The 25,813-nt window shown below is 34.8% G+C and overlaps 1 protein-coding gene across 1 annotated transcript in view; it reads left to right on the top strand.

Moving 5' to 3' along the window:
* Positions 1-25,813, top strand: part of LOC139517297 (globin-3-like) — a 58,627-nt gene that overhangs the window by 8,870 nt on the left and 23,944 nt on the right. The window contains exon 2 of the mRNA XM_071308217.1: positions 14,644-14,952. Within this exon, the coding sequence (XP_071164318.1) occupies positions 14,708-14,952 (245 nt within the window). The 5' untranslated portion in view covers positions 14,644-14,707. The remainder of the gene's footprint in view (positions 1-14,643; positions 14,953-25,813) is intronic.

Consider the following 25,813-nt stretch of genomic DNA (forward strand, 5'->3'; position numbering starts at 1 on the left):
GTCTCTGGTGGTAAGAATGTGTTCTTAGAGATGAAATTACCCTATTAGCGCGCATGTACCCGTTCCAGCGCTCGGTTAATACCCTGTTACCTATTCGTTACCTATTCACTTATAATACATTTTTTTATACGTTGCACCTGTTAGAAAAGGATTTTCAATTATGTCCAGGTCTCAGACGGTAACAATGTGTTCTTAGAGATGAAATGACCCCATTAGAGCGCATGTACCCGTTCCAGCGCTCGGTAAATAACCTGTTACCTATTCGTTACCTATTCGCTTTTAATGCGCGGGGTATACGGTGCACCTTGAAATAAATCGTTATTTAATTGTGTTCATGTCTGGTGGTAACAATGTGTTCTTAGAGATGAAATGACCCTATTAGCGCGCATGTACCCGTTCCAGCGCTCGGTTAATACCCTGTTACCTATTCGTTACCTATTCGTTACCTATTCGCTTATAATACATTTTTTTATACGTTTCACCTGTTAGAAAAGGATTTTCAATTATGTCCAGGTCTCAGACGGTAACAATGTGTTCTTAGAGATGAAATGACCCCATTAGAGCGCATGTACCCGTTCCTGCGCTCGGTAAATAACCTGTTACCTATTCGTTACCTATTCGCTTTTAATGCGCGGGGTATACGCTGCAACTTGAAATAAATCGTGTTTTAATTGTGTTCATGTCTGATGGTAACAATGTGTTCTTAGAGATGAAATGACCCCATTAGAGCGCATGTACCCGTTCCAGCGCTCGGTAAATAACCTGTTACCTATTCGTTACCTATTCGCTTTTAATGCGCGGGGTATACGGTGCACCTTGAAATAAATCGTTTTTTAATTGTGTTCAGGTCTCTGGTGGTAAGAATGTGTTCTTAGAGATGAAATGACCCTATTAGCGCGCATGTACCCGTTCCAGTGCTCGGTTAATACCCTGTTACCTATTCGTTACCTATTCGCTTATAATACATTTTTTTATACGTTTCACCTGTTAGAAAAGGATTTTCAATTATGTCCAGGTCTCAGACGGTAACAATGTGTTCTTAGAGATGAAATGACCCCATTAGAGCGCATGTACCCGTTCTAGCGCTCGGTAAATAACCTGTTACCTATTCGTTACCTATTCGCTTTTAATGCGCGGGGTATACGCTGCACCTTGAAATAAATCGTGTTTTAATTGTGTTCATGTCTGGTGGTAACAATGTGTTCTTAGAGATGAAATGACCCCATTAGAGCGCATGTACCCGTTCCAGCGCTCGGTAAATAATCTGTTACCTATTCGTTACTTATTCGCTTTTAATGCGCGGGGTATACGGTGCACCTTGAAATAAATCGTTTTTTAATTGTGTTCAGGTCTCTGGTGGTAAGAATGTGTTCTTAGAGATGAAATTACCCTATTAGCGCGCATGTACCCGTTCCAGCGCTCGGTTAATACCCTGTTACCTATTCGTTACCTATTCGCTTATAATACATTTTTTTATACGTTGCACCTGTTAGAAAAGGATTTTCAATTATGTCCAGGTCTCAGACGGTAACAATGTGTTCCTAGAGATGAAATGACCCCATTAGAGCGCATGTACCCGTTCCAGCGCTCGGTAAATAACCTGTTACCTATTCTTTACCTATTCGCTTTTAATGCGCGGGGTATACGGTGCACCTTGAAATAAATCGTTTTTTAATTGTGTTCATGTCTGGTGGTAACAATGTGTTCTTAGAGATGAAATTACCCTATTAGCGCGCATGTACCCGTTCCAGCGCTCGGTTAATACCCTGTTACCTATTCGTTACCTATTCGTTACCTATTCGCTTATAATACATTTTTTTATACGTTTCACCTGTTAGAAAAGGATTTTCAATTATGTCCAGGTCTCAGACGGTAACAATGTGTTCTTAGAGATGAAATGACCCCATTAGAGCGCATGTACCCGTTCCTGCGCTCGGTAAATAACCTGTTACCTATTCGTTACCTATTCGCTTTTAATGCGCGGGGTATACGCTGCAACTTGAAATAAATCGTGTTTTAATTGTGTTCATGTCTGATGGTAACAATGTGTTCTTAGAGATGAAATGACCCCATTAGAGCGCATGTACCCGTTCTAGCGCTCGGTAAATAACCTGTTACCTATTCGTTACTTATTCGCTTTTAATGCGCGGGGTATACGGTGCACCTTGAAATAAATCGTTTTTTAATTGTGTTCAGGTCTCTGGTGGTAAGAATGTGTTCTTAGAGATGAAATTACCCTATCAGCGCGCATGTACCCGTTCCAGCGCTCGGTTAATACCCTGTTACCTATTCGTTACCTATTCGTTACCTATTCGCTTATAATACATTTTTTTATACGTTTCACCTGTTAGAAAAGGATTTTCAATTATGTCCAGGTCTCAGACGGTAACAATGTGTTCTTAGAGATGAAATGACACCATTAGAGCGCATGTACCCGTTCCAGCGCTCGGTAAATAACCTGTTACTTATTCGTTACCTATTCGCTTTTAATGCGCGGGGTATACGGTGCACCTTGAAATAAATCGTTTTTTAATTGTGTTCAGGTGTCTGGTGGTAACAATGTGTTCTTAGAGATGAAATTACCCTATTAGCGCGCATGTACCCGTTCCAGCGCTCGGTTAATACCCTGTTACCTATTCGTTACCTATTCGTTACCTATTCGCATATAATACATTTTTTTATACGTTTCAACTGTTAGAAAAGGATTTTCAATTATGTCCATGTCTCAGGTGGTAACAATGTGTTCTTAGAGATGAAATTACCCTATTAGCGCTCATGTACCCGTTCCACCAGAGACATGAACACAATTAAAAAACGATTTATTTCAAGGTGCAACGTATACCTCGTGCATTCAAAGCAAATAAGGAACGAATAAGAAGCAGGGTATTAACTGAGCGCTGGAACGAGTACATATGCGCTAACAGGGGTATTTCATCTAAAAGAACACATTATTACCACCAGAGATATGAACTGAATTAAAAATCCTTTTCTAAAAGATGCAACGTACAACAAACGTAATATAAGTGAATAGGTAACGAATAGGTAACAGGGTATTTATCGAGCGCTGGAACGGGTACATGCGCGCTAATAGGGTAATTTCATCTCTAAGAACACATTGTTACCACAAGAGACATGGAGACAATTAAAAATCCTTTTCTAAAAGGTGCAACATACAACAAACGTATTATAAGTGAATAGGTAACGAATAGGTAACGAATAGGTAATAGGGTATTAAACGAGCGCTGGAACGGGTTCATGCGCTCTAATAGAGTCATTTCATCTCTAAGAACACATTGTTACCACCAGAGACATGAACACAATCAAAAAACGATTTATTTCAAGGTGCAACGTATACCTCGTGCATTAAAAGCAAATAAGGAACGAATAAGAAGCAGGGTATTAACTGAGCGCTGGAACGAGTACATACGCGCTAATAGGGGTATTTCATCTAAAAGAACACATTATTACCACCAGAGATATGAACTGAATTAAAAATCCTTTTCTAAAAGGTGCAACGTACAACAAACGTATTATAAGTGAATAGGTAACGAATAGGTTACATGGTATTTATCGAGCGCTGGAACGGGTACATGCGCGCTAATAGGGTCATTTCATCTCTAAGAACACATTGTTACCACCAGAGACACGGACACCATTGAAAATCCTTTTCTGAAAGGTGCAACGTACAACAAACGTATTATAAGTGAATAGGTAACGAATAGGTAACAGGGTATTTGCCGAGCGCTGGAACGGTTACATGCGCGCTAATAGGGTCATTTCATCTCTAAGAACACATTGTTACCACAAAAGACATGGAGACAATTAAAAATCCTTTTCTAAAAGGTGCAACATACAACAAACGTATTATAAGTGAATAGGTAACGAATAGGTAACAGGGTATTTGCCGAGCGCTGGAACGGTTACATGCGCGCTAATAGGGTCATTTCATCTCTAAGAACACATTGTTACCACCAGAGACCTGAACACAATTAAAAAAACGATTTATTTCAAGGTGCAACGTATACCTCGTGCATTAAAAGCAAATAAGGAACGAATAAGTAGCAGGGTATTAACTGAGCGCTGGAACGAGTACATACGCGCTAATAGTGGTATTTCATCTAAAAGAACACATTATTACCACCAGAGATATGAACTGAATTAAAAATCCTTTTCTAAAAGGTGCAACGTACAACAAACGTATTATAAGTGAATAGGTAACGAATAGGTAACAGGGTATTTATCGAGCGCTGGAACGGGTACATACGTGCTAATAGGATCATTTCATATCTAAGAACACATTGTTACCACCAGAGACACGGACACCATTGAAAATCCTTTTTTCTGAAAGGTGCAACGTACAACAAACGTATTATAAGTGAATAGGTAACGAATAGGTAACAGGGTATAAAGCGAGCGCTGGAACGGGTACATGCGTGCTAATAGAGTCATTTCATCTCTAAGAACACATTGTTACCACCAGAGACATGGGCACTATTGAAAAACGATTTATTTCAAGGTGCAGCGTATAACCCGCGCATTAAAAGCGAATAGGGAACGAATCAGTAACAGGGTATTATCCGAGCGCTGGAACGAGTGCATACGCGCTAATAGGGGTATTTTATCTAAAAGAACACATTATTACCACCAGAGATATGAACTGAATTAAAAATCCTTTTCTAACAGGTGCAACGTATAAAAAAATGTATTATAAGCGAATAGGTAACGAATAGGTAACACGGTATTAACCGAGCGCTGGAACAGGTACATGAGCGCTAATAGGGTAATTTCATCTCTAAGAACACATTGTTACCACCTGAGACATGGACATAATTGAAAATCCTTTTCTAACAGGTGAAACGTATAAAAAAATGTATTATAAGCGAATAGGTAACGAATAGGTAACGAATAGGTAACGAATAGGTAACAGGGTATTAACCGAGCGCTGGAACGGGTACATGCGCGCTAATAGGGTCATTTCATCTCTAAGAACACATTCTTACCACCAGAGACCTGAACACATTTAAAAAACGATTTATTTCAAGGTGCACCGTATACCCCGCGCATTAAAAGCGAATAAGTAACGAATAGGTAACAGGTTATTTACCGAGCGCTGGAACGGGTACATGCGATCTAATGGGGTCATTTCATCTCTAAGAACACATTGTTACCACCAGACATGAACACAATTAAAACACGATTTATTTCAAGTTGCAGCGTATACCCCGCGCATTAAAAGCGAATAGGTAACGAATAGGTAACAGGTTATTTACCGAGCGCTGGAACGGGTACATGCGCTCTAATGGGGTCATTTCATCTCTAAGAACACATTCTTACCGTCTGAGACCTGGACATAATTGAAAATCCTTTTCTAACAGGTGAAACGTATAAAAAAATGTATTATAAGCGAATAGGTAACGAATAGGTAACGAATAGGTAACAGGGTATTAACCGAGCGCTGGAACGGGTACATGCGCGCTAATAGGGTAATTTCATCTCTAAGAACACATTCTTACCACCAGAGACCTGAACACAATTAAAAAACGATTTATTTCAAGGTGCACCGTATACCCCGCGCATTAAAAGCGAATAAGTAACGAATAGGTAACAGGTTATTTACCGAGCGCTGGAACGGGTACATGCGCTCTAATGGGGTCATTTCATCTCTAAGAACACATTGTTACTACCAGACATGAAGACAATTAAAACACGATTTATTTCAAGGTGCAGCGTATACCCCGCGCATTAAAAGCGAATAGGTAACGAATAGGTAACAGGTTATTTACCGAGCGCTGGAACGGGTACATGCGCTCTAATGGGGTCATTTCATCTCTAAGAACACATTGTTACCACCTGAGACATGGACATAATTGAAAATCCTTTTCTAACAGGTGAAACGTATAAAAAAAATGTATTATAAGCGAATACGTAACGAATAGGTAACGAATAGGTAACAGGGTATTAACCGAGCGCTGGAACGGGTACATGCGCGCTAATAGGGTCATTTCATCTCTAAGAACACATTCTTACCACCAGAGACCTGAACACAATTAAAAAACGATTTATTTCAAGGTGCACCGTATACCCCGCGCATTAAAAGCGAATAAGTAACGAATAGGTAACAGGTTATTTACCGAGCGCTGGAACGGGTACATGCGCTCTAATGGGGTCATTCATCTCTAAGAACACATTGTTACCACCAGACATGAACACAATTAAAACACGATTTATTTCAAGGTGCAGCGTATACCCCGCGCATTAAAAGCGAATAGGTAACGAATAGGTAACAGGTTATTTACCGAGCGCTGGAACGGGTACATGCGCTCTAATGGGGTCATTTCATCTCTAAGAACACATTGTTACCACCTGAGACATGGACATAATTGAAAATCCTTTTCTAACAGGTGAAACGTATAAAAAAATGTATTATAAGCGAATAGGTAACGAATAGGTAACGAATAGGTAACGAATAGGTAACAGAGTATTAACCGAGCGCTGGAACGGGTACATGCGCGCTAATAGGGTCATTTCATCTCTAAGAACACATTCTTACCACCATAGACCTGAACACAATTAAAAAACGATTTATTTCAAGGTGCACCGTATACCCCGCGCATTAAAAGCGAATAGGTAACGAATAGGTAACAGGTTATTTACCGAGCGCTGGAACGGGTACATGCGCTCTAATGGGGTCATTTCATCTCTAAGAACACATTGTTACCACCTGAGACATGAACACAATTAAAACACGATTTATTTCAAGGTGCAGCGTATAACCCGCGCATTAAAAGCGAATAGGTAACGAATAGGTAACAGGTTATTTATCGAGCGCTGGAACGGGTACATGCGCTCTAATGGGGTCATTTCATCTCTAAGAACACATTGTTACCACCTGAGACATGGACATAATTGAAAATCCTTTTCTAACAGGTGAAACGTATAAAAAAATGTATTATAAGCGAATAGGTAACGAATAGGTAACGAATAGGTAACAGAGTATTAACCGAGCGCTGGAACGGGTACATGCGCGCTAATAGGGTCATTTCATCTCTGAGAACACATTCTTACCACCAGAGACCTGAACACAATTAAAAAACGATTTATTTCAAGGTGCACCGTATACCCCGCGCATTAAAAGCGAATAGGTAACGAATAGGTAACAGGTTATTTACCGAGCGCTGGAACGGGTACATGCGCTCTAATGGGGTCATTTCATCTCTAAGAACACATTGTTACCACCTGAGACATGAACACAATTAAAACACGATTTATTTCAAGTTGCAGCGTATACCCCGCGCATTAAAAGCGAATAGGTAACGAATAGGTAACAAGATTATATACCGAGCACTGGAACGGGTACATGAGCGCTAATAGGGTAATTTCATCTCTAAGAACACATTGTTACCACCTGAGACATGGACATAATTGAAAATCCTTTTCTAACAGGTGAAACGTATAAAAAAATGTATTATAAGCGAATAGGTATCGAATAGGTAACGAATGGATAACAGGGTATTAACCGAGCGCTGGAACGGGTACATGCGCGCTAATAGGGTCATTTCATCTCTAAGAACACATTCTTACCACCAGAGACCTGAACACAATTAAAAAACGATTTATTTCAAGGTGCACCGTATACCCCGCGCATTAAAAGCGAATAGGTAATGAATAGGTAACAGGTTATTTACCGAGCGCTGGAACGGGTACATGCGCTCTAATGGGGTCATTTCATCTCTAAGAACACATTGTTACCGTCTGAGACCTGGACATAATTGAAAATCCTTTTCTAACAGGTGCAACGTATAAAAAAATGTATTATAAGCGAATAGGTAACGAATAGGTAACGAATAGGTAACAGGGTATTAACCGAGCGCTGGAACGGGTACATGCGCGCTAATAGGGTAATTTCATCTCTAAGAACACATTCTTACCACCAGAGACCTGAACACAATTAAAAAACGATTTATTTCAAGGTGCACCGTATACCCCGCGCATTAAAAGCGAATAAGTAACGAATAGGTAACAGGTTATTTACCGAGCGCTGGAACGGGTACATGCGCTCTAATGGGGTCATTTCATCTCTAAGAACACATTGTTACCATCAGAGATATGAATTTAATTGAAAATTCTTTTCTAAAAGGTGCAACGTACAACAAACGTACTATAAGTGAATAGGTAACGAATAGGTAACGAATAGGTAACGAATAGGTAACAGGGTAGTAACCGATCGCTGGAACGAGTACATATGCGCTTATAGGGGTATTTCATCTATAAGAACACATTATTACCACCAGAGATATGAACACAATTGGAAATCCTTTTCTAAAAGGTGCAACGTACAACAAACTTTTTAAAAGCGAATTAGTAACGAATATTTAACAGGGTATTATCCGATCGCTGGAACGGATACAAATGCACTTATAAAGTTATATCACCTCTAAGAGCCCAAATCTTCCACCAGAGACAACAAAACAATTGAAAATCATGTTTTAAAAGGTGCAACGTAAGATACACGTATTATAAGCGAATATAAGCGAGTGATGGAACGAATTAAACAAGGTAATAGCATGCTCCGAAACGATGTACACCCTGCTTACATGTTTAACTCTACCACATTATGTAAGTATGTGCCTGTCCCTAGACAAGAGCCTGAAATTAAGTAGTTATCGTTTGTTTTTGTGTTACATATTTCCGTTTATTTTTTTGTATATGAAATACGGCCGTCAGTTTTGTTGTTTGAATTGTATGAGGTTGTCATGTCTGGGCCTTTTATAGGTGACTACACGGTTTGGGCTATGCTCATTGTTGAAGGCCGTACAGTGAACTATAGTTGATAATTTCTGTGTCATTTTGGTCTAATGTGGAGTGTTGTCTCATTGGTAATCATACCACATCTTCGTTTTTACGCAAGCGCTAACACGGTGATTTCATCCCGTCGAACCAAGATCCATCTTCAAACATACGGACATAAAGCAGTTAAAAGGTAGAACGTATAAAAAACAAGTAAGGAACAAATGCGTATCGAACATGAAGTAAAAGGATCGGTTGAGCACAAACACATATAAATAGGTCATAAAAAGATCATTTTACCTCAACCAATTCAGAACTATTACCATATGTAAGACTATTAACAACTAGATTTGTAATTGCTAGCAATAACGGAAGGCACCCCTTCCCCTATTACCAGGTGAGCGACAGCCATTTTGACAATTCCAAAGTCAAAGAGAGCATCTACAGATGTCTAGTAACATTTTTGCAAAGTTTCATTAAGTCTGAACATTTTGAATTTTTGATATTTTTGCTGTTTCCATGGTTACGGCGGCCATTTTGAAAATTCTAACTTCAAAATCCAACTCTGCCTATGCCAGTTACCATTCCTGTAAAGTTTCATCCAGTTTGCGGAAAATTCTTATTTTTGAAATTTTTGACCTTTTTGCATTGTTTCCATGGTAACAAGACCTATTTTGGAAATTCCAACTCCAATGTTGCTCATCATTACTGTGAAGTTTCATGAAGTTTTGAGCATTTTGAGAATTTTGAAAATTTTGGCGTAGTTTCCATGGCAACATAGTAGTTCCAATGATCGCCAAAATCATCCAACACCTGTATATAGTGGGCACCTACATTGTTTTAAAATATGATGATTCTGAGTTGAAGCATATCCAAACAGTTCACCAAAAACCAAAAGCTCATTTTTTTTAAAATTGTGCCGTTTCCATGGTAACGGCAGCCATATTAAACTATTCCATGCCATAATTAAAAAGGGGGAAGGATATTAAAAATCAAATAAGTAACGAATAGGTAACGAATAGGGAATAGGGAATAGGTAACGAATAGGTAACGAATAGGGAATAGGGTATAGGTAACGAATAGGCAACGAATAGGGAATAGGGAATAGGTAACGAATAGGGAATAGGGAATAGGTAACGAATAGGTAACGAATAGGGAATAGGGAATAGGTAACGAATAGGCAACGAATAGGGAATAGGGAATAGGTAACGAATAGGGAATAGGGAATAGGTAACCAACTTGACGCCCATAATGAGTTTTACACACAAAAACGATGTTGTTTGGGGCTTTATCTGCGGGGACAACAACATATTTGTCATGGAGATAGGATAAGTGTATTGCAACATTTGGGTCTTTAAAAATTGAGGTAGCATGGGCATTGATAGACCCATTCAGTTTCTTAATTCATTCTGACCGCACTGCCTTAATCCAATCGGAAAGAGTGTCTACGTCTTCCTTCTCGCGCTTAGCATATTGTCTGGCATAATCCTCAACTGAATCCATCAAAATTTTGAAGTTGTATTTCCAATTGATGGATTTAGGCTCACGATATTTCGGACCTTTCGATAACACATTTCGCAGGGAAGTGTTATTGACAATGTTGAGATCATCGGTAATAACGTGACCAGCCGGATCATATGTGCATTGGGAACTAGCACAAGTGCAATCAGGAGGTTTAGACTTGAAGTCGTCAATATTGAGATCCTGCAAAACGTGTTTGTAATTGAAAAACTTAGTTTCTATAGGTTTGGTTTAGGTATATGAAATGATTGGTACAGACTGATCTTTGAAATAAGGAAGTATTTTCGAATAATGGGTACTGCTGAAGTTATGACTATTGAGCTGACGATACTCAGACGTACTGTCAGTGTATAATGTCAGTTTTAAATATGAAAATTGACCAAACAGAAATATGACCATTGCCAGTCGTCTGCCCTTAATAAAAACAACGGGTCTAAGCTGAGTATACATGTAAAAATGGAGTTGTTCCATTTAGTAAACGTTCTACAGAATATTTCAATATAATTAGCATACATGCAAGAATATAATTAGCATACATGCAAGAATACAGTTAGCGATGAAAACTAAGATCAACTGAAAATGGCATCTACATTTAATGCTAATGTAGCCTTTGAATTTTAAATTTAATACATGTTGATGTAACCATCATTGTTTTTTTTTTTATTAATGTACAGTTTATTGTATTATTGAAACGTTTCTATAATGCACATTTGAAAAAATACCTATACGGTCCAAATAGTTAATAGCCAAACGAGTAAATACTCAAGACATATGGTCCTACTATACGCGTACGGTCGGACCATATGAGTATACACATATGGTTATGACCATACGCTCATGGTCAAAATACTCATATGACCCGGAACAATTCCACTGTTTTTGAAAATAACTGGATTATACAAGAATTTAAATTTAAGAATAACACTAGTCTTTTAATATAAGTATAAGGAGATGTGGTATGATTGGCAATGAGACAACTGTCTACCAGAGTACGTACGACGAAGGCAAAGCATCTAAAAAGACACGTCACGTATGCCTTCAACAATGAGAATAACACATACCGTATAGCAATCTATAAAAGGACACGACATGAAACCCGTGAAACAATTAAAAAGAGAAATCAAACGAACTCATTTATGCAACACATTTCTTTTCCATTTAATTTCATTTCTGTATTATCAATATGGTATCATTAAGTTTATTGATAAACATTTCAATTTCAATTTCAACATATTTACTTATCCAAGATCAATTTCCTATGGATTATCCTTTTTTAAGTTTACGTTTTGATAAAAGAATATTTATTTTGTTATAAGCTCATTACAAATTTAATATTTTTATCATTTCATATTTAGACAATCAAAAATTAATTAACCAACTGAGTAAAAGATAATTGCTCAAATACCCATTTGCAGTTTTAACAAAAATCGAAACAAGTACCTATTACAGCAAACAAGGCATTATTGCGGTGCCATCGTGGGAAAAAGCCAGTCATTGTGAAACAACACACAAATCAAAATGGCTACTATCCAGAGATCACTCTTACCATATGAATAATCATCGATCTCAGAAAATTAACTTGGCAAATATCTTGCATGTTAACATTTTTTTAATTATAGTTCTATTGGTATGAAAAGTGTGTTAAGCAAAGGAATGTTTGAATAAAACAAAAATCACAATGACTGAATGGTTTTATACATGATGGTCCCGTGATAATACCCTGGTGACTGTTATATCGGCACTGTTTCGATTTTAACTGGAAACATGACATTTTGAAAATTTTCTAAGTGGTTAAATAAAAAGTTCATCTGTTTAGTTGGTTAAACAAATAGTTCCTCTGTTTAGTTTGTTAAACAAATATTTCATCTATTTAATTGGTTAATAAGTATTTAGTAATGTATGTTTCCCTAATGGCCGTGTTGTCTGTCCTGGGTCAGTAACAATGGCCTCGGATGCCATTATAGACAAATTTCATCCTCAGACCAATATTACAGACCTTGGACACACAACACGGTCATTACGAAAACACTAATACTATGATAATGACTGAGTATATATGCACATGTTTTTTTTTAAATCCAACAATGTGAAATTAAATCGTATTCAGCATTGCATGGCAATTATTCATTGTAAAAAGTAAAATAACAAAAATTCCGAACTCCAATGAAAATACAAAACGCAAAGACCACTGAGAAAAATAAATTTTAGAAAGTAGTGACAAATACGGCTGAGGCAATTTCCGCATTGCTGTAGGAAAACATTTGCATTTCGAATAACTCAACTAAATATAAACAGTTGAATTAAAAAAACTACTAAACTACAGATCTATACATTCCAAAAAACTGTAGTATCTATAATACTAAAATTACGAGGTCCAATTTGTCAGCCGTCATCACGTAAAAACGATGAATCAAAGAATTCAACTTTATATATAACTAATATAGTACAATGGTGTTGATTAAAAATTACACCACTCTAGGCCCATTTGTTTTCCACGTAATTAATATTGCCAATAATTATGAAGTTCCGGATCGAGTCCGACACCGATACCAATAGTATATTCACCTGTTACCTATTACCTTATCTGTACGTTCCGCATCAGACAGGCGCACCACCAAACAGTGTATTTAGAATTTTGCTGTATACTGTTGAGTAAAAAATATTCCATTCCAGGCCCTTTTGTTTTTAAATTATTAATATTACCAATAATTGATAGGTTCCAGGTCGACGGGTTCAAATAGAAAGATTTTGAAAGCAGAGAAAACTGTGCACCTTATACATGTTATAATCGGCATGACTTTATCAGATGACAATACCTGAATACTAAAATAAGGCATACGCATAGTTATATATCAGTCACGGACCCGCGATATCACGGGTGTGTTCTAGTATTAACTAAAATTAAGCAAAACTACTAGTTTAAGCACAAATAAAAAATGAAGCACACATGCAAAATTTAAAGCATGATGTAAACATTTAAAGCTACATGTATAATAATTAAATAATAATACATAAAAGGCTTTAGTTATCAATATGCAGAACAACGGTATTCTAATACTTTCCGGGGTTGCATTAGGTTCTTGAATTGTGAAAAAAATGTTTTCAATCCTAAAATGGTCAGGTCGGCTGTTCCTCAGACTAGCAGTTGCAATATATTTTCGATCTATGAGTTTGACTGTCCCTATGGTATCTAACGCCCCTCTTTTGCAAAAGATTAATTTAAATCTTTTTTTACCAAACTGTGTTTGGTTACACAAGACTTATCAGTTGAGCTCGTAACGAAACATTTTGAAGGCAAAATCAAGTATACGAAAGTAGAAGGGCCTCAAAAACCCGGTATTTCATGGAAAACAAAAGTGCTGACTACTGGTTTTATGTTTTATGCTTCCCTATGTGACGAAACGACAAGCATTGACATCGACCTACGGCATTGTCGATTAAACTAGTTGCCTGAATCCAACTGATATGTGCTAGAAAAACATCGAATCGAATATATATATATATCAAGCATGGTAATAACAGCTTTGCAGACGGCAAGCGTCTTTGTGAAAGGCATAATTTCTGTTACAGTATTACTATTTTTAGAATTCCAAATTCTATTCATGTACATTGACCTATAATGGCTCGAGTATAATGGTTTACTTTTACAAATTGTTATTTGGACGGAGAGTTATATCTCATTGGCACTCACACCACATCTTCCTTTATCTACTCATTACTTCATTTAGATATATGCAGTCTGTTTTAATAGGTCATTTTCGACGGGATTTGATTTGATATGAGATGATAATCCACATTTAATCGTGTTTTTATCACTTGCGTGTATTTGTTGAGGGGGTTTCAACTCGTGGAACCTGAATGCTTTGAAATATTTGAAAGTTCGACTAATAGAACCTAGTTTAACATACCACTTTCAATCTTTCTTCAATCAATTCAGCAAAGCATGTTTTTTAACCGTCTTCCCAAATATTCTGGCTTCCCCCTTATTTTATTATCACCTTGGAATTTATAACATTTATTGTAAGCCATTTCTTATCGTGACGCTCCTTGTTTTTTCTTGTTTTATTATAAGAAATAAGAAGAATCTTATCAACTGTATTCAAATCATCTGTATACACAGATTGCTAATATTGTAGATAATTAAGTTTTGCTAGTTTTATAACCTTGCGTTCGTAAAAACTGTGATAATCGAAATACATCTATATTGCACACAGCATGAATTTATTATTATCATTTATATAATAATTTATATGCGAATATACTTCATATATTAACAGATAATCACTAGGACTATTAATAATTAAAATATACATAAAATAATATCTTATTTACCAGATTTTAAATTACCATCATAAAGATTGATTGAATGGTGAAGGAAATTCATGTAAAACAGAATTGAATGGGATTATCGACCTACGAGGATATGATAATGGGCTGTCAGTATTCACAAACAGAAATCAAGTCGAGGCCGACAATAACTGAGGATGTAGAGGTAATGGCGGATGGTTCTATACCCGAGCCGCCTCCACCAGCTCCTACCGATCCACGACTACCATTAGATGCTAGACAAGTATTTAAATTGAAAAAGTCTTGGAAAGGAATTAAAAGATGCATCGAATCAACCGGAGTGGAGATGTTTATCAGGTTAGTCTAATTATGTAGGATTTTTTTTTTATCAACTCTTATATATTAGACACATTCCCCCCTTTTACAATAAATAGTTAACATATTTTGTTATAATACGTTATGAAGGGGTGCAATACATTTCTTAATCTTTTAATTAAATAATTAAATCGGTCTTACGGTCGTTAGTAATTTATATATGTATAAGCATTTATTAGTTGTACTTTGAAGGAAATATGAATTTTATTATGTTAGTCAGATTTATATCTTACACACATCTAAAGTGTATAACTTACCAACACATGTATAGGAAAACACTTGGTTTACATATTTTCTATTGTTAAATCGCACCCTTCTCATAAAATGACAACATAACTAAACTATACGTACGTGTGTAATTTTTCATCACTTCCCTCATCGTATTAAATTATCATTACTGAACAAATCATTTTCACATTGTTTATGAGGATAATTGTGAATTTGTATTTGCAATGGTTTAAAAAGTGTTAGCATTCAGTCAATTAAGCTTACAACATCAACAGAACATAGATGTGTTAAATTATTGATCAAGTGATGACACTTTAACACACTGGAAAATAAGCTAGTTTCACACTAAATAAACAGAAATTGATCTTAGAAAATACAACCATATAATCAATTTAAGTATCCTAAAGAAAATCGATTAATGTAATTTGCTTTTTATACTTAACATTGCATAGCAGGTATCCCTCTACTGATTTTATTTTCATTTTAATATCAGAATCTTGTTGCGTTATTTTTACTGTATAAAGCAAATCCTCTGAATAGAAATCAATCTATGACCGTATGTTGACTCCTTAATGTCTTTTCTGGGTTAATGGTGTTCTTTGTTTGGTGCTTTATTAAAGCATTTCCCACATTCATACGTAATATGGACAAAAATAGACTTAGTTTTAGGAATATACGTGATTAGAAAGAGATATGACAGAGGCAAATTCTATAGATATAGCCGGGGAACAACAATCGATAAAAATATAAAATGACATATATATTTTTAAAGTAGTCAATATATTTTTATACAAGATCTAAAGATATAGAAACCTAACTTTATTATAAGTTTTAAATTGTCAAGGTTATTGCAAGTTGTGAAACAGTTCAACAAAGATTACGGGAAATCGGACAAATACCAACAGTATACTTAAAAAAATGCCTTCCTTAAGGATGATGTTAAACAAGATTATTGTGCATTTAATCCAATTTCTTTTCGTAATTGAGGAAGGTCTCTATACTTGGTCTATAGTATGCAGTTTAAACCGCTCCATAGTTCAAACTGTAGAGCAAGTATAGAGACCTTCCTCAATAAAGTTTTTTACGAGATGTAGTTGCAGTCTTGTTTAACATTATACATGTTGTACTTTGATTTACATTGAACGCACAAATGTCTAATGAATTTTAAATAGAAAGCGGACTATAAACAATTTAATAGTATTACGAACAATAGATTAAACTTGGATGAACGGCGGGAAATGTAGACTATGTAGCTTGCTGTTCGGTGTGAGCCAAGGCTCCGTTTTGAAGACCGTACCTTGACCTAAATGTATAATGGTTTACTTTTATAAATTGTGATTTGAATGAACAGTTGTCTCATTGGCACTCATACCACATTTTTATATATCTATATATACCACTTGCTTAAGCGAGGGTAACTATTCATGATATGACCAGACGTTTTGTTTGTATTATAAACTTGGGGCGAGTTTAATATTGTAATCGTATATTACGTATGAAAGCATCACATAGTCAAAGTTCAAACCTCTTTATATGTATAATTTTCCATATGGTCTCGCAGCATTATGTGCGCCTCTTGTAAGAAAGGGAGGTCATCGGTTCGGTGCCTTTGAGTTTTAAGCAAACGAGTGGTATTCTTTTTTCTCTCTCAGTCAAGCAAGCGACTGGTAAGATTTTGTTGAAAGACCAGTCAAAATAAAGATTCTGGCTTTGATGACTGTTTTCTCATGGATTTTAACGCCGGGTCTATCCATTAAAATATCAACTACATATGTCCTTTGAGTGTACAACGAGGTTTCAAGAACACATTACATGTTACCAAAAATATGTATGTTATAGTTGCCACTGGACGTCAAACATTCGCCTATCTTTGTGATTACAACTATTATATGTGTACAATGATATATTCATGCGAGTCTGGTTTTTGTTACTAACCATAATGCAGTCACAGCATCGAAGCAAGAAGTAGAATCTTTATTATATATGCACTCTTATTGCCAACATCAAATGTACAGGTGAATAAACTTACAGAAACTGACAAATGCTACACTAATCAAATCAGAAATAACAGTAAAAAGTTTTAGCTTAACATTCACTCTGTTACCTTTAAAATTTAACATTTTTTCGGATTTGTTATTCTGTCGCGATTTTCGGTAATATATGTGCTAAGATACATGTATTTAAAATATGCTATAGCATTTGTGTTAGTTCGGAGAGATCTGTATCGATTAAACATTCAAATCTTGTTTTAATACAATACTTTGATGTGCACAAAAGTTTAAGTGCATATTTGAAGTGTTTGAAGTCCATTTTATATCGATTAATGAACAAGCTTGGGAGAGATGTGCATGTTGCTGGAAACATGTAGGTTGTTAATATTGATACCATTGGAAAATTCGTGATCGTGTCAAATATGTAGTTCATCAGTTCTTAATTCCGGCACTCATACATCATTGCCTTTTAGATATGTTGCTTTGATAGGTTCTGACGAGGTAGATGCAAAGAATTACTTCGGTCGCTGGATTGGGTGTTTCGTCACAAAGTCCTTCTTGATTTAAAATTATTTTGGTTTAAACGTTTCTGATGAAAATAAATCCTGTAAAGCAGTTATTATTATTGTTTTTGAAGATTATATTATCCTTTTTTTTTTTTAAAGAAAATAATTCTTTTGACGTGAAATAAAGTTACATTACAAAGTTTTATTTCAGAACATAATAGGTTTCAAGAGAGAAAAAAACCCGATTAAACGTTTTAGAGACAAATCATTTTGACTGTATCATTGGAAGACACACGTTTATTTACAAACGTATTTTTATTGTAATATTAGGTACACAGTTGCAGTAATATCAATATTATTATAACAAGCTGTTTTTTATTCCCCTCATAGCAATAAGTATTTAATTATAAAATAAAAACCTTTTATTCAATCAAATGATATGCGATTTAATTATGACAAGAACTATATGTTGCAGCATCTGTTAGTTATTTCAATATGCTTCCGGATATTCTGGTTCTGTTATAAATGTTAAATCAAATATTGTCTCGAGTACCATCTGTAAATAATGTTTATCTGTTTTTATAGTAAATATTTCATGTACGATAAACCTTTACAGACTTTGATAAGCCAAGCGCAAGTGCTTCTTTTCAAAATTATCATCTTAGCCAATGTCTGTTCTATGCTCAATAAAAAATATCATGTAAACTATTTTCTACCTTATTACATAAATATTTGATTTAAAACAGAATTTTATTTATAAGAAATCAATTGATTGCCAATGCTTTGCAATTAACCTTTCGTCTACTTAAGTCCTTAACTGAGTATACAATCGAAGTGCATGTCTAACATCCATAACACGTTTTATTTTCATTTCTTAGAAATCAACAAAGAAATTTTGTGTAAAAACACATGAAATGTCATAAAATTAGTGTAGTAAAATAAGTATTTTAAAGTAAAACAACAGGTATAAAAGATTCCAGATCAGTTGTATTTATTAAACTATAGAAAAATAGAGAGTTTCATAGGAAATTATAGGAATCCCACAAATTACAAGCAACGAGACAGATGTACGGACATACAAACAAACCCATCACAATGAACAATGTTGACTTATTTGTTTCTGTCGTCAAGATGTACCTCTTTTCCTCAATGTAATATCCCTCGTTTAATGCTAAGTATCGAATACCAATATTAAAAATAAAAAAAGGGTTTCAAATCGACGACAACACTTGAAGCACATACGGACATATATGAATATCTTAGACCAATTCATGATAGATACTCTTCACACCTTTATATTGTTATTTGCTCCTTACGAATAGATAAATAAATACATCAAGAGCGATACAAAATTGAAAGCCATAATTGGTGCCAATTGTTTGTTGGAAATTGTATCCATTAAATTCAACGAAGACTTTATCGATTATAAGAATTAATATCTCTACACGAGGCGAAGATACCAGAGGGACATTCAAACTCATAAGTAAAAAAAAACTGCCACCACCATGGTTTAAAAATAAAAAGACCAACAGATGCTTCGATGGTTATCATTTTTTAGTCTTCTGGTTTTACACCACATGATGAACAAAATTTATCATACTCCCCATTTTCTGAAACTAACAAAATCTTTACAAATTTCGTGTGTCAGTATCGGTGAAGACGTTGTATGATTGCCTATATATGACAATATTAGCAAATAAAGGTCACCGTACAGACTTTGAGCACAACATATACCGACATGACGAATGTGAAACGATTCAAACGAGAAAACATAAGGCCTAGTTTATTTACAAAAGAATAATAGAAGATCAAATTGATACACACCAAAAAACGACAAGCACTCAAGTACAGGCTTTCGATTTTTGATAGGACCAAACAGAATATGGCGGGGCTAAACATATCTACGGGTGCCCCGCCTTGACTTTTTCCTCGAGCGTATCCTTTACTTACTGTTAGTTTGGTCTTTGCAGATTTTGTAATTGGTTTTTATGTTTAAAAAGCTGACAACTGTGAAAGCTGCTCTAAATGGTGGCAACATTGATTGATTTCTTAAAACCTTTTTATGAACATGTGTTTTGCTTTCAAGAAATATGTCAGACTTTGAATGAAAAGAAATACAGATGCACTTCCAAGCATTGTCGTTCTTCTTTCGTGTTTCATTCACTTTTTTCAGGGTCTTAACTGTTGGATAAATCACCAAAATTTCATCTCTTTCTAGATGAAGCAGTACTTTTTCTGTCATTAAATTCTGAATATTAAGAAAGCTCTTTTTACCAATAGTTATTACTTTTTGAACCAATTCACTTGTAATTACCTTGCTCGGGTAATCATGGCATTAATTATACAGTCTTGAGTAAGGTTCATGACATAAAAATCTTTCGAATATGCAAATTACATTCCTTCTCAATTCGTAATAGATAAAAGAAAACCTGAACTTGTATTTCTCCAATGGTTAATTGTTAATTCCAAAGCAAATAATCATGTATACATGTATGAACAATTATTATGAGAATAGTCAACATCTAGTTTCTAATTGTGTACACTGAATCGTATACAGGGGCGGATCCAGCCATTAAAAATAGGGGTACCTAACCCAGAACAAAGGGTGGGTTCCAACTACATGTTCCCATTCAAATGCATTGATCGTCCTAAAAAAGGGGGTTTCAACCTGGCCCCTGGATCCGCCCCTGCTATATACACTCTTCCTCAGACAACTGTTGTTAAATAGAAAAGAAAAACATGAACCATTAATGGAGAGTATAGATCAGTAAGATTTAAAAACAGCCTTAATTAATGAAGACAATCAATAAGACAGCATGATGCATGAGTTTGTATAGATTTATCTTGACGTCATTACTCGTTTGAATTTTTAATAAGATTTACACAGATCTGGTACAATTATATTTTGTTATTTTGACCTTAAAAGATGAAAAGATGTATAAAAAGTAAAATTACAAAAGTTACAAGGATATTCAAAACGGAAATTCATTAATAAAATGCAAAATCAAAGGCTCAAATACGTCAAGAGAATTTAAAACAACTGTCATATTCCTTACTATAGGTACTTGCATTTTCTAAATTATTAACATAGTATATAATTGGAGTTTAGTGTGACGTCCATTTTCACTGAACTAGTACACAATTTCATTTCGGGGCCAGCTTAGGACCAACTCCGGGTGTGGGATTTTCTCGCTGCGTTGAAGACCCATTGGTGGCCTTCAACTGTTGTCTGTTCTTTGGTCAGCTTTTTGTCTCTTTGACGTATTCCCTACTTCCATTCTAAATTCTAAATATCTCATTTTGCTGAGTTTTCTTTTTGAAACCCATTACCATATATAATTTGTACGTTTGTTTAACTGTTGCACTTTTGAACTCGTTGACAGTTTTCAGTAACTACCGATTTCAGCACAATTTAATCAATTAGGGAATTGTAAACGTGCTTAATGTGATTTTACAATATAGTTGTTCAGCAAATGATTTATTGCTACACTGTTGCTGTTTTATACTTCATGTAATCTGTGAAAATATTGGCACTTCACATCTCCCGTTATGACTAGCATAGTTATTCAAACCTTAAATGCATGTAGACTATGTGGTTATATTAGGACAAAAAGTGTACATTCAAAGATTGATAAACTTATTGAAGCTTGTTTAATGTTAAGTGGCTAAATTGTTATGCATATTCTGAAATATTAATATTGGACAATTTTGGGATTGAGTTTTTGTTTGTGTCGTTTGCAAAAAAGTGAAATAACAAAAATACCGAACTTCAAATAAATTTTAAAACGGAAAGTCCTTACACAATACATATTAAATATTCGTATGATACAGTGTTTTATCAAATGACAAAATCAAAAGCTTTAAGAATTTGAAAACAACTGTCATATTTTCCTGACTTGATACAAAAATTTCCTTATTAAGAAAGATGTGGATGGAACTTGGTTTTATAGCTAGCGACGTATTTGATGGGGGTGGGGGTATGTAAAGTCTTACTTAAGTTACTTATCGACTCCCATAAAGAGCTTCCCTAAAGTGAAAAAGAATGGCACTAATGAAATGTGTTTCTCGGTTCAAACACCCGAGTTCGACCAGTCCCCACGACTGAATTTATAATGACATATAAATGCAAAACAGATGAAAGTATGCGGATATAATTATCTAGAGTAAACCAAAAACAAGAGAAATCAATGGTACTGACTGTTGCTGTATTTGGCAAAACTTTTAGGAAATTTTGGTCCTCAATGCTCTTCAACTTCGTACTCTTCTTGGCTTTTTAAATATTTTTTATACTGATGAGTCTGTTGTAGACGAAACGCGCGTCTTGCGTAATTATAAAATTGTAATCCTGGTATCTTTGATAAGTTTATTTGCTGCAATTGTACGTTGGAATATGAGGATCTTCTTAAATGAACTGTCCTTGACAGCTAAATGTTTTGGTTTGGGCGTTCCTTATTGAATTTAAAAAAAAAGAGTTATACTTATTCAGTGACATTTTCCAAGGCTGCTAGCGTTCATTTGTAGCGGCAGTAAATTTATATATAAAAAAAAATATAAATATTTAATAATGTTCGATTCATATTAATTAGCTTGATATAAATTGATTGAAAGAAAAACATCTCATTACTAGCCGTATATACAAATTCAGTTTGTTTGTAAATGACCATAAAAAAATTCGTTGAAATTGTACACTGTAAATTCAGTTTAATTACTATAACCAAATATATTCCCTCGTGCTATAAATGCAACACAGTATGTCTTTCATGGTTTAAAACGGTGCCAGGATAACGTTAATTATTTTCAATAAAATTTAATTAAAGTACTTCAAAGTAAACTAAATGATCAAGTATAAACAATCTTGGTTAACCAATTTCAGGGAGAAAAGAGATGATTCTAAACATTTGTCGCTTCGACGGTTGATTATTAACATCTGTCGCTTCGAAGAAATAGAATTACATTTAATTTTTTTTAAATTAGATATTACCCAAAGCTATAACATACATGTTTTTATATTACTTACTTTGACCTATAATTGTTTACTTTTCACACATTGTAACGTGAATGGAGACTTTTCTCATTTGCACTCATACCACATCTTCTTATTCCAATATATTGTACTAACATAGTAAATAGACAGTTACTTATCACAGGCTATTTATTATTGCTTTTTTTGAGTGCAGGTTGTATAAAGCACCGTCAAGACTATTCGATATGCAAAAGAAACATGAAAAATCCCAAGCTAAATGTGTGGCCTCTTAAAATGGAATTTTGTTGCGCTTTCTTTTCCAACCACACTTTAAGGTTTATGAGGCCGTGTAGTACTCAATTTTGCTACAATATTAAAACGGTAAAAATGCAGAATGAAAGTGACGTGCCATTTTGTTCATCTCCCAAAGGGAAACGTTGTTCAAATCAATATAGTTAGATAGTTCATTGCATTTAATAGAAAATTGGGATAAGGTGGCAAATAAAGCCAAGATTTTTGCAAGAAACCAACAGACTATATTACAGATATATTCGTTATAATATTGTAAACACAGATAACTCACTTGTTTACCCACAATCTGCTAGCGTTTATTTTCTACAAAAAGTCACAAACAACCTTAAGGTTAGGATGAAGGTTGACACAAGAATAAATAGTTAAGACCATTTGTTTTCCTGTTTGAATGATTTTACACTAGTTATTTTTGGGGCACTTTATAGCTTGCTGTTCGTTGGGAGCAAATGCTCCGTGTTGAAGATCGTACTTGACCTCAAATGAAAGAGTTGTCTCATTGGCACTCATACCACATCATCTTATAGCCATTTACAATAGAAAAACCTGCTGCTGAGTGCCCAAGTCGAGCGCACCATAGAAGGTGTATTTGAATTAGGCCCTTGTTATACTTATTTTTACCAATATCTTTTTTTATACACCTGTTTAAGGGAAATCGTTACTAGCACTGCTTGAAATAACCACATAGAGCACCGACTTTTCAAGTATAGGAGTACAAGGGGAAAGACTGCAGACCAACAAAAAAGTATCCATATGTTTAGCATTGAAACAACAAAAGGTTATATTATCCTTGATGAAGGGATATGTCAAGTTGTGTCATATGAAGATATATTTATTTGTTTGATTGTCAAATTCAGAGTCATTATAAAAAATAATCTTTTATCCGTTGCTTGTTGAAAGTTATTAAGTTTTTCAACAACTTTATTACTTTATGCCAACGTTAAAGGTTTAATGAGTTAAAGCTCATTAATGAAAGCGTTCTCGTGTCAATATTTCTTCAGAACGAGATTCTTAAAGGGGATAACTGTGCATGTTGAGTTCAAAACGTTACACATAACATATCAATGTCATTATAACATATGATATATATCATACTTTAACACTCATTCTCAACACTAGGCATAAGAAAACCATGAACTGAAAATTAGAAGTTAAGATATTTCAATGAGACAATCGATTCATAGAGCATAGGATATAGATGCGTTTTGTGTGACTACAACAGATTAATCAATTTAAATAAAAAGTTGACAACAAAATTCATTGGTATTATTGACTAGTCAGAATACGCTCAGACATATTGAACAGCTCAAGATAGAATGTTACTTCATAAAAAAAAATCATAAAATACCTCACAATTAGGGCAAATCCTGCCAATTATTTATTTTTTAATTTGATACCGCTAAAAATCTTTAAGTGAGTAAAAAAATCACGATAATTACGTTCGTAGAACTTAGATAAAAAATATTTATATAATGGTATAATTATATTAAACAAATAAGTTAACTAAGCATACAATGTTTTCATGGTATACAAATATGTTAAATAATAACCTTATCAATATCAGCACCGTATTTTATGATTAAATTGGCAGCTGTTCGTGAATTTCGGTTGCTGCCAAACTGTGTTCTGTAATGCACAAGGGTAAAATAACTTTGAGAGTTAAGGTGAATAGGAGATACCAAAATTGAGTATACAAAGCGGGAGGAAACACAAATCAAGAGAATAAAAAATATGTAAATAGATACTATGATATATATCTGAAACCATTCGACCAACTGATATTAGTTTCAAAAGTTTGGTAGTGTTTGCTGTTATGGCTTGGTATACTTCAGTTAATTACTGGTACAGTAATAAAGTTCACATTCAAAGGTTTTTCGCTTTTAAGAACTAGTTTTTGGGGCTATTTATAGCTTGCTGTCGGTGTGAGTCAAGGCTCCGTGTTGAAGACCGTACTTTGACCTATAATGTTTTACTTTTACAAATTGTGAGTTGGAAGGAGAGTTGTCTCATTGGCACTCATACCATATACTATTATATCCAGTTAACTATGGTGTAAATCTCATTACTTATTTTTGCAGTGTATGTAAATGGTGTAAAGTGATTTTCAGTTTACAGTTCAGAAGTAGTATGACTCAAAATGTTAAATTTCAGCATGACACATGTAATCGACACTTTTTTACGTCATAATTGTTCAACAAACAGTAGATTGTTAGCAACATGCTTTGTTGATCAACCACTTCACTTATAATTTGCGTATCTATATATGAAGTATTCATAATAGACTGGAAATATTGACCGATCTTGCCCCTGTCTAAAAACATACGATTATTATGTTTACATTAAGTTAATGGTTATGATATTTCATATGATAATTGTTGATAAAAATATTAATAATTTAATACCCATTCTTGACTTGCTAATCAAGATTGTAATGTTTCTGTATCGCTAAATGCAATATTTGCAATATCATGGAACAAATTAAGTTTCCCTCTTGTTTGCAAAACATTACACTAAAGTTTCAAAGATTATCAAAGAACATAATGTTTGGAATTATCTTTGAACTTGACGTATGCCTACAACGATCGATACAGTTTGTTCCGACATGCATCTACTTAATATATCCATGATAGCTACCGATGATATCATACTACGTTTTAAAGCAGTATTTATTACTACCAATGGAAATGTGTTGCGCTTTCTTTTCCAAACACACTTTAAGGTTTATGGCTCCCTCTCTAGGCCGTGTAGTACTAAATTTTGCTACAATATTAAAACGGTAAAAATGCAGAATGAAAGTGACATGCCATTTTGTTCATCTCCCACGGGGAAACGTTGTTCAAATCAAT

The sequence above is a fragment of the Mytilus edulis genome, chromosome 3 (genome assembly GCF_963676685.1).
Source record: "Mytilus edulis chromosome 3, xbMytEdul2.2, whole genome shotgun sequence".
Taxonomy (NCBI): Eukaryota; Metazoa; Mollusca; class Bivalvia; order Mytilida; family Mytilidae; genus Mytilus; species Mytilus edulis.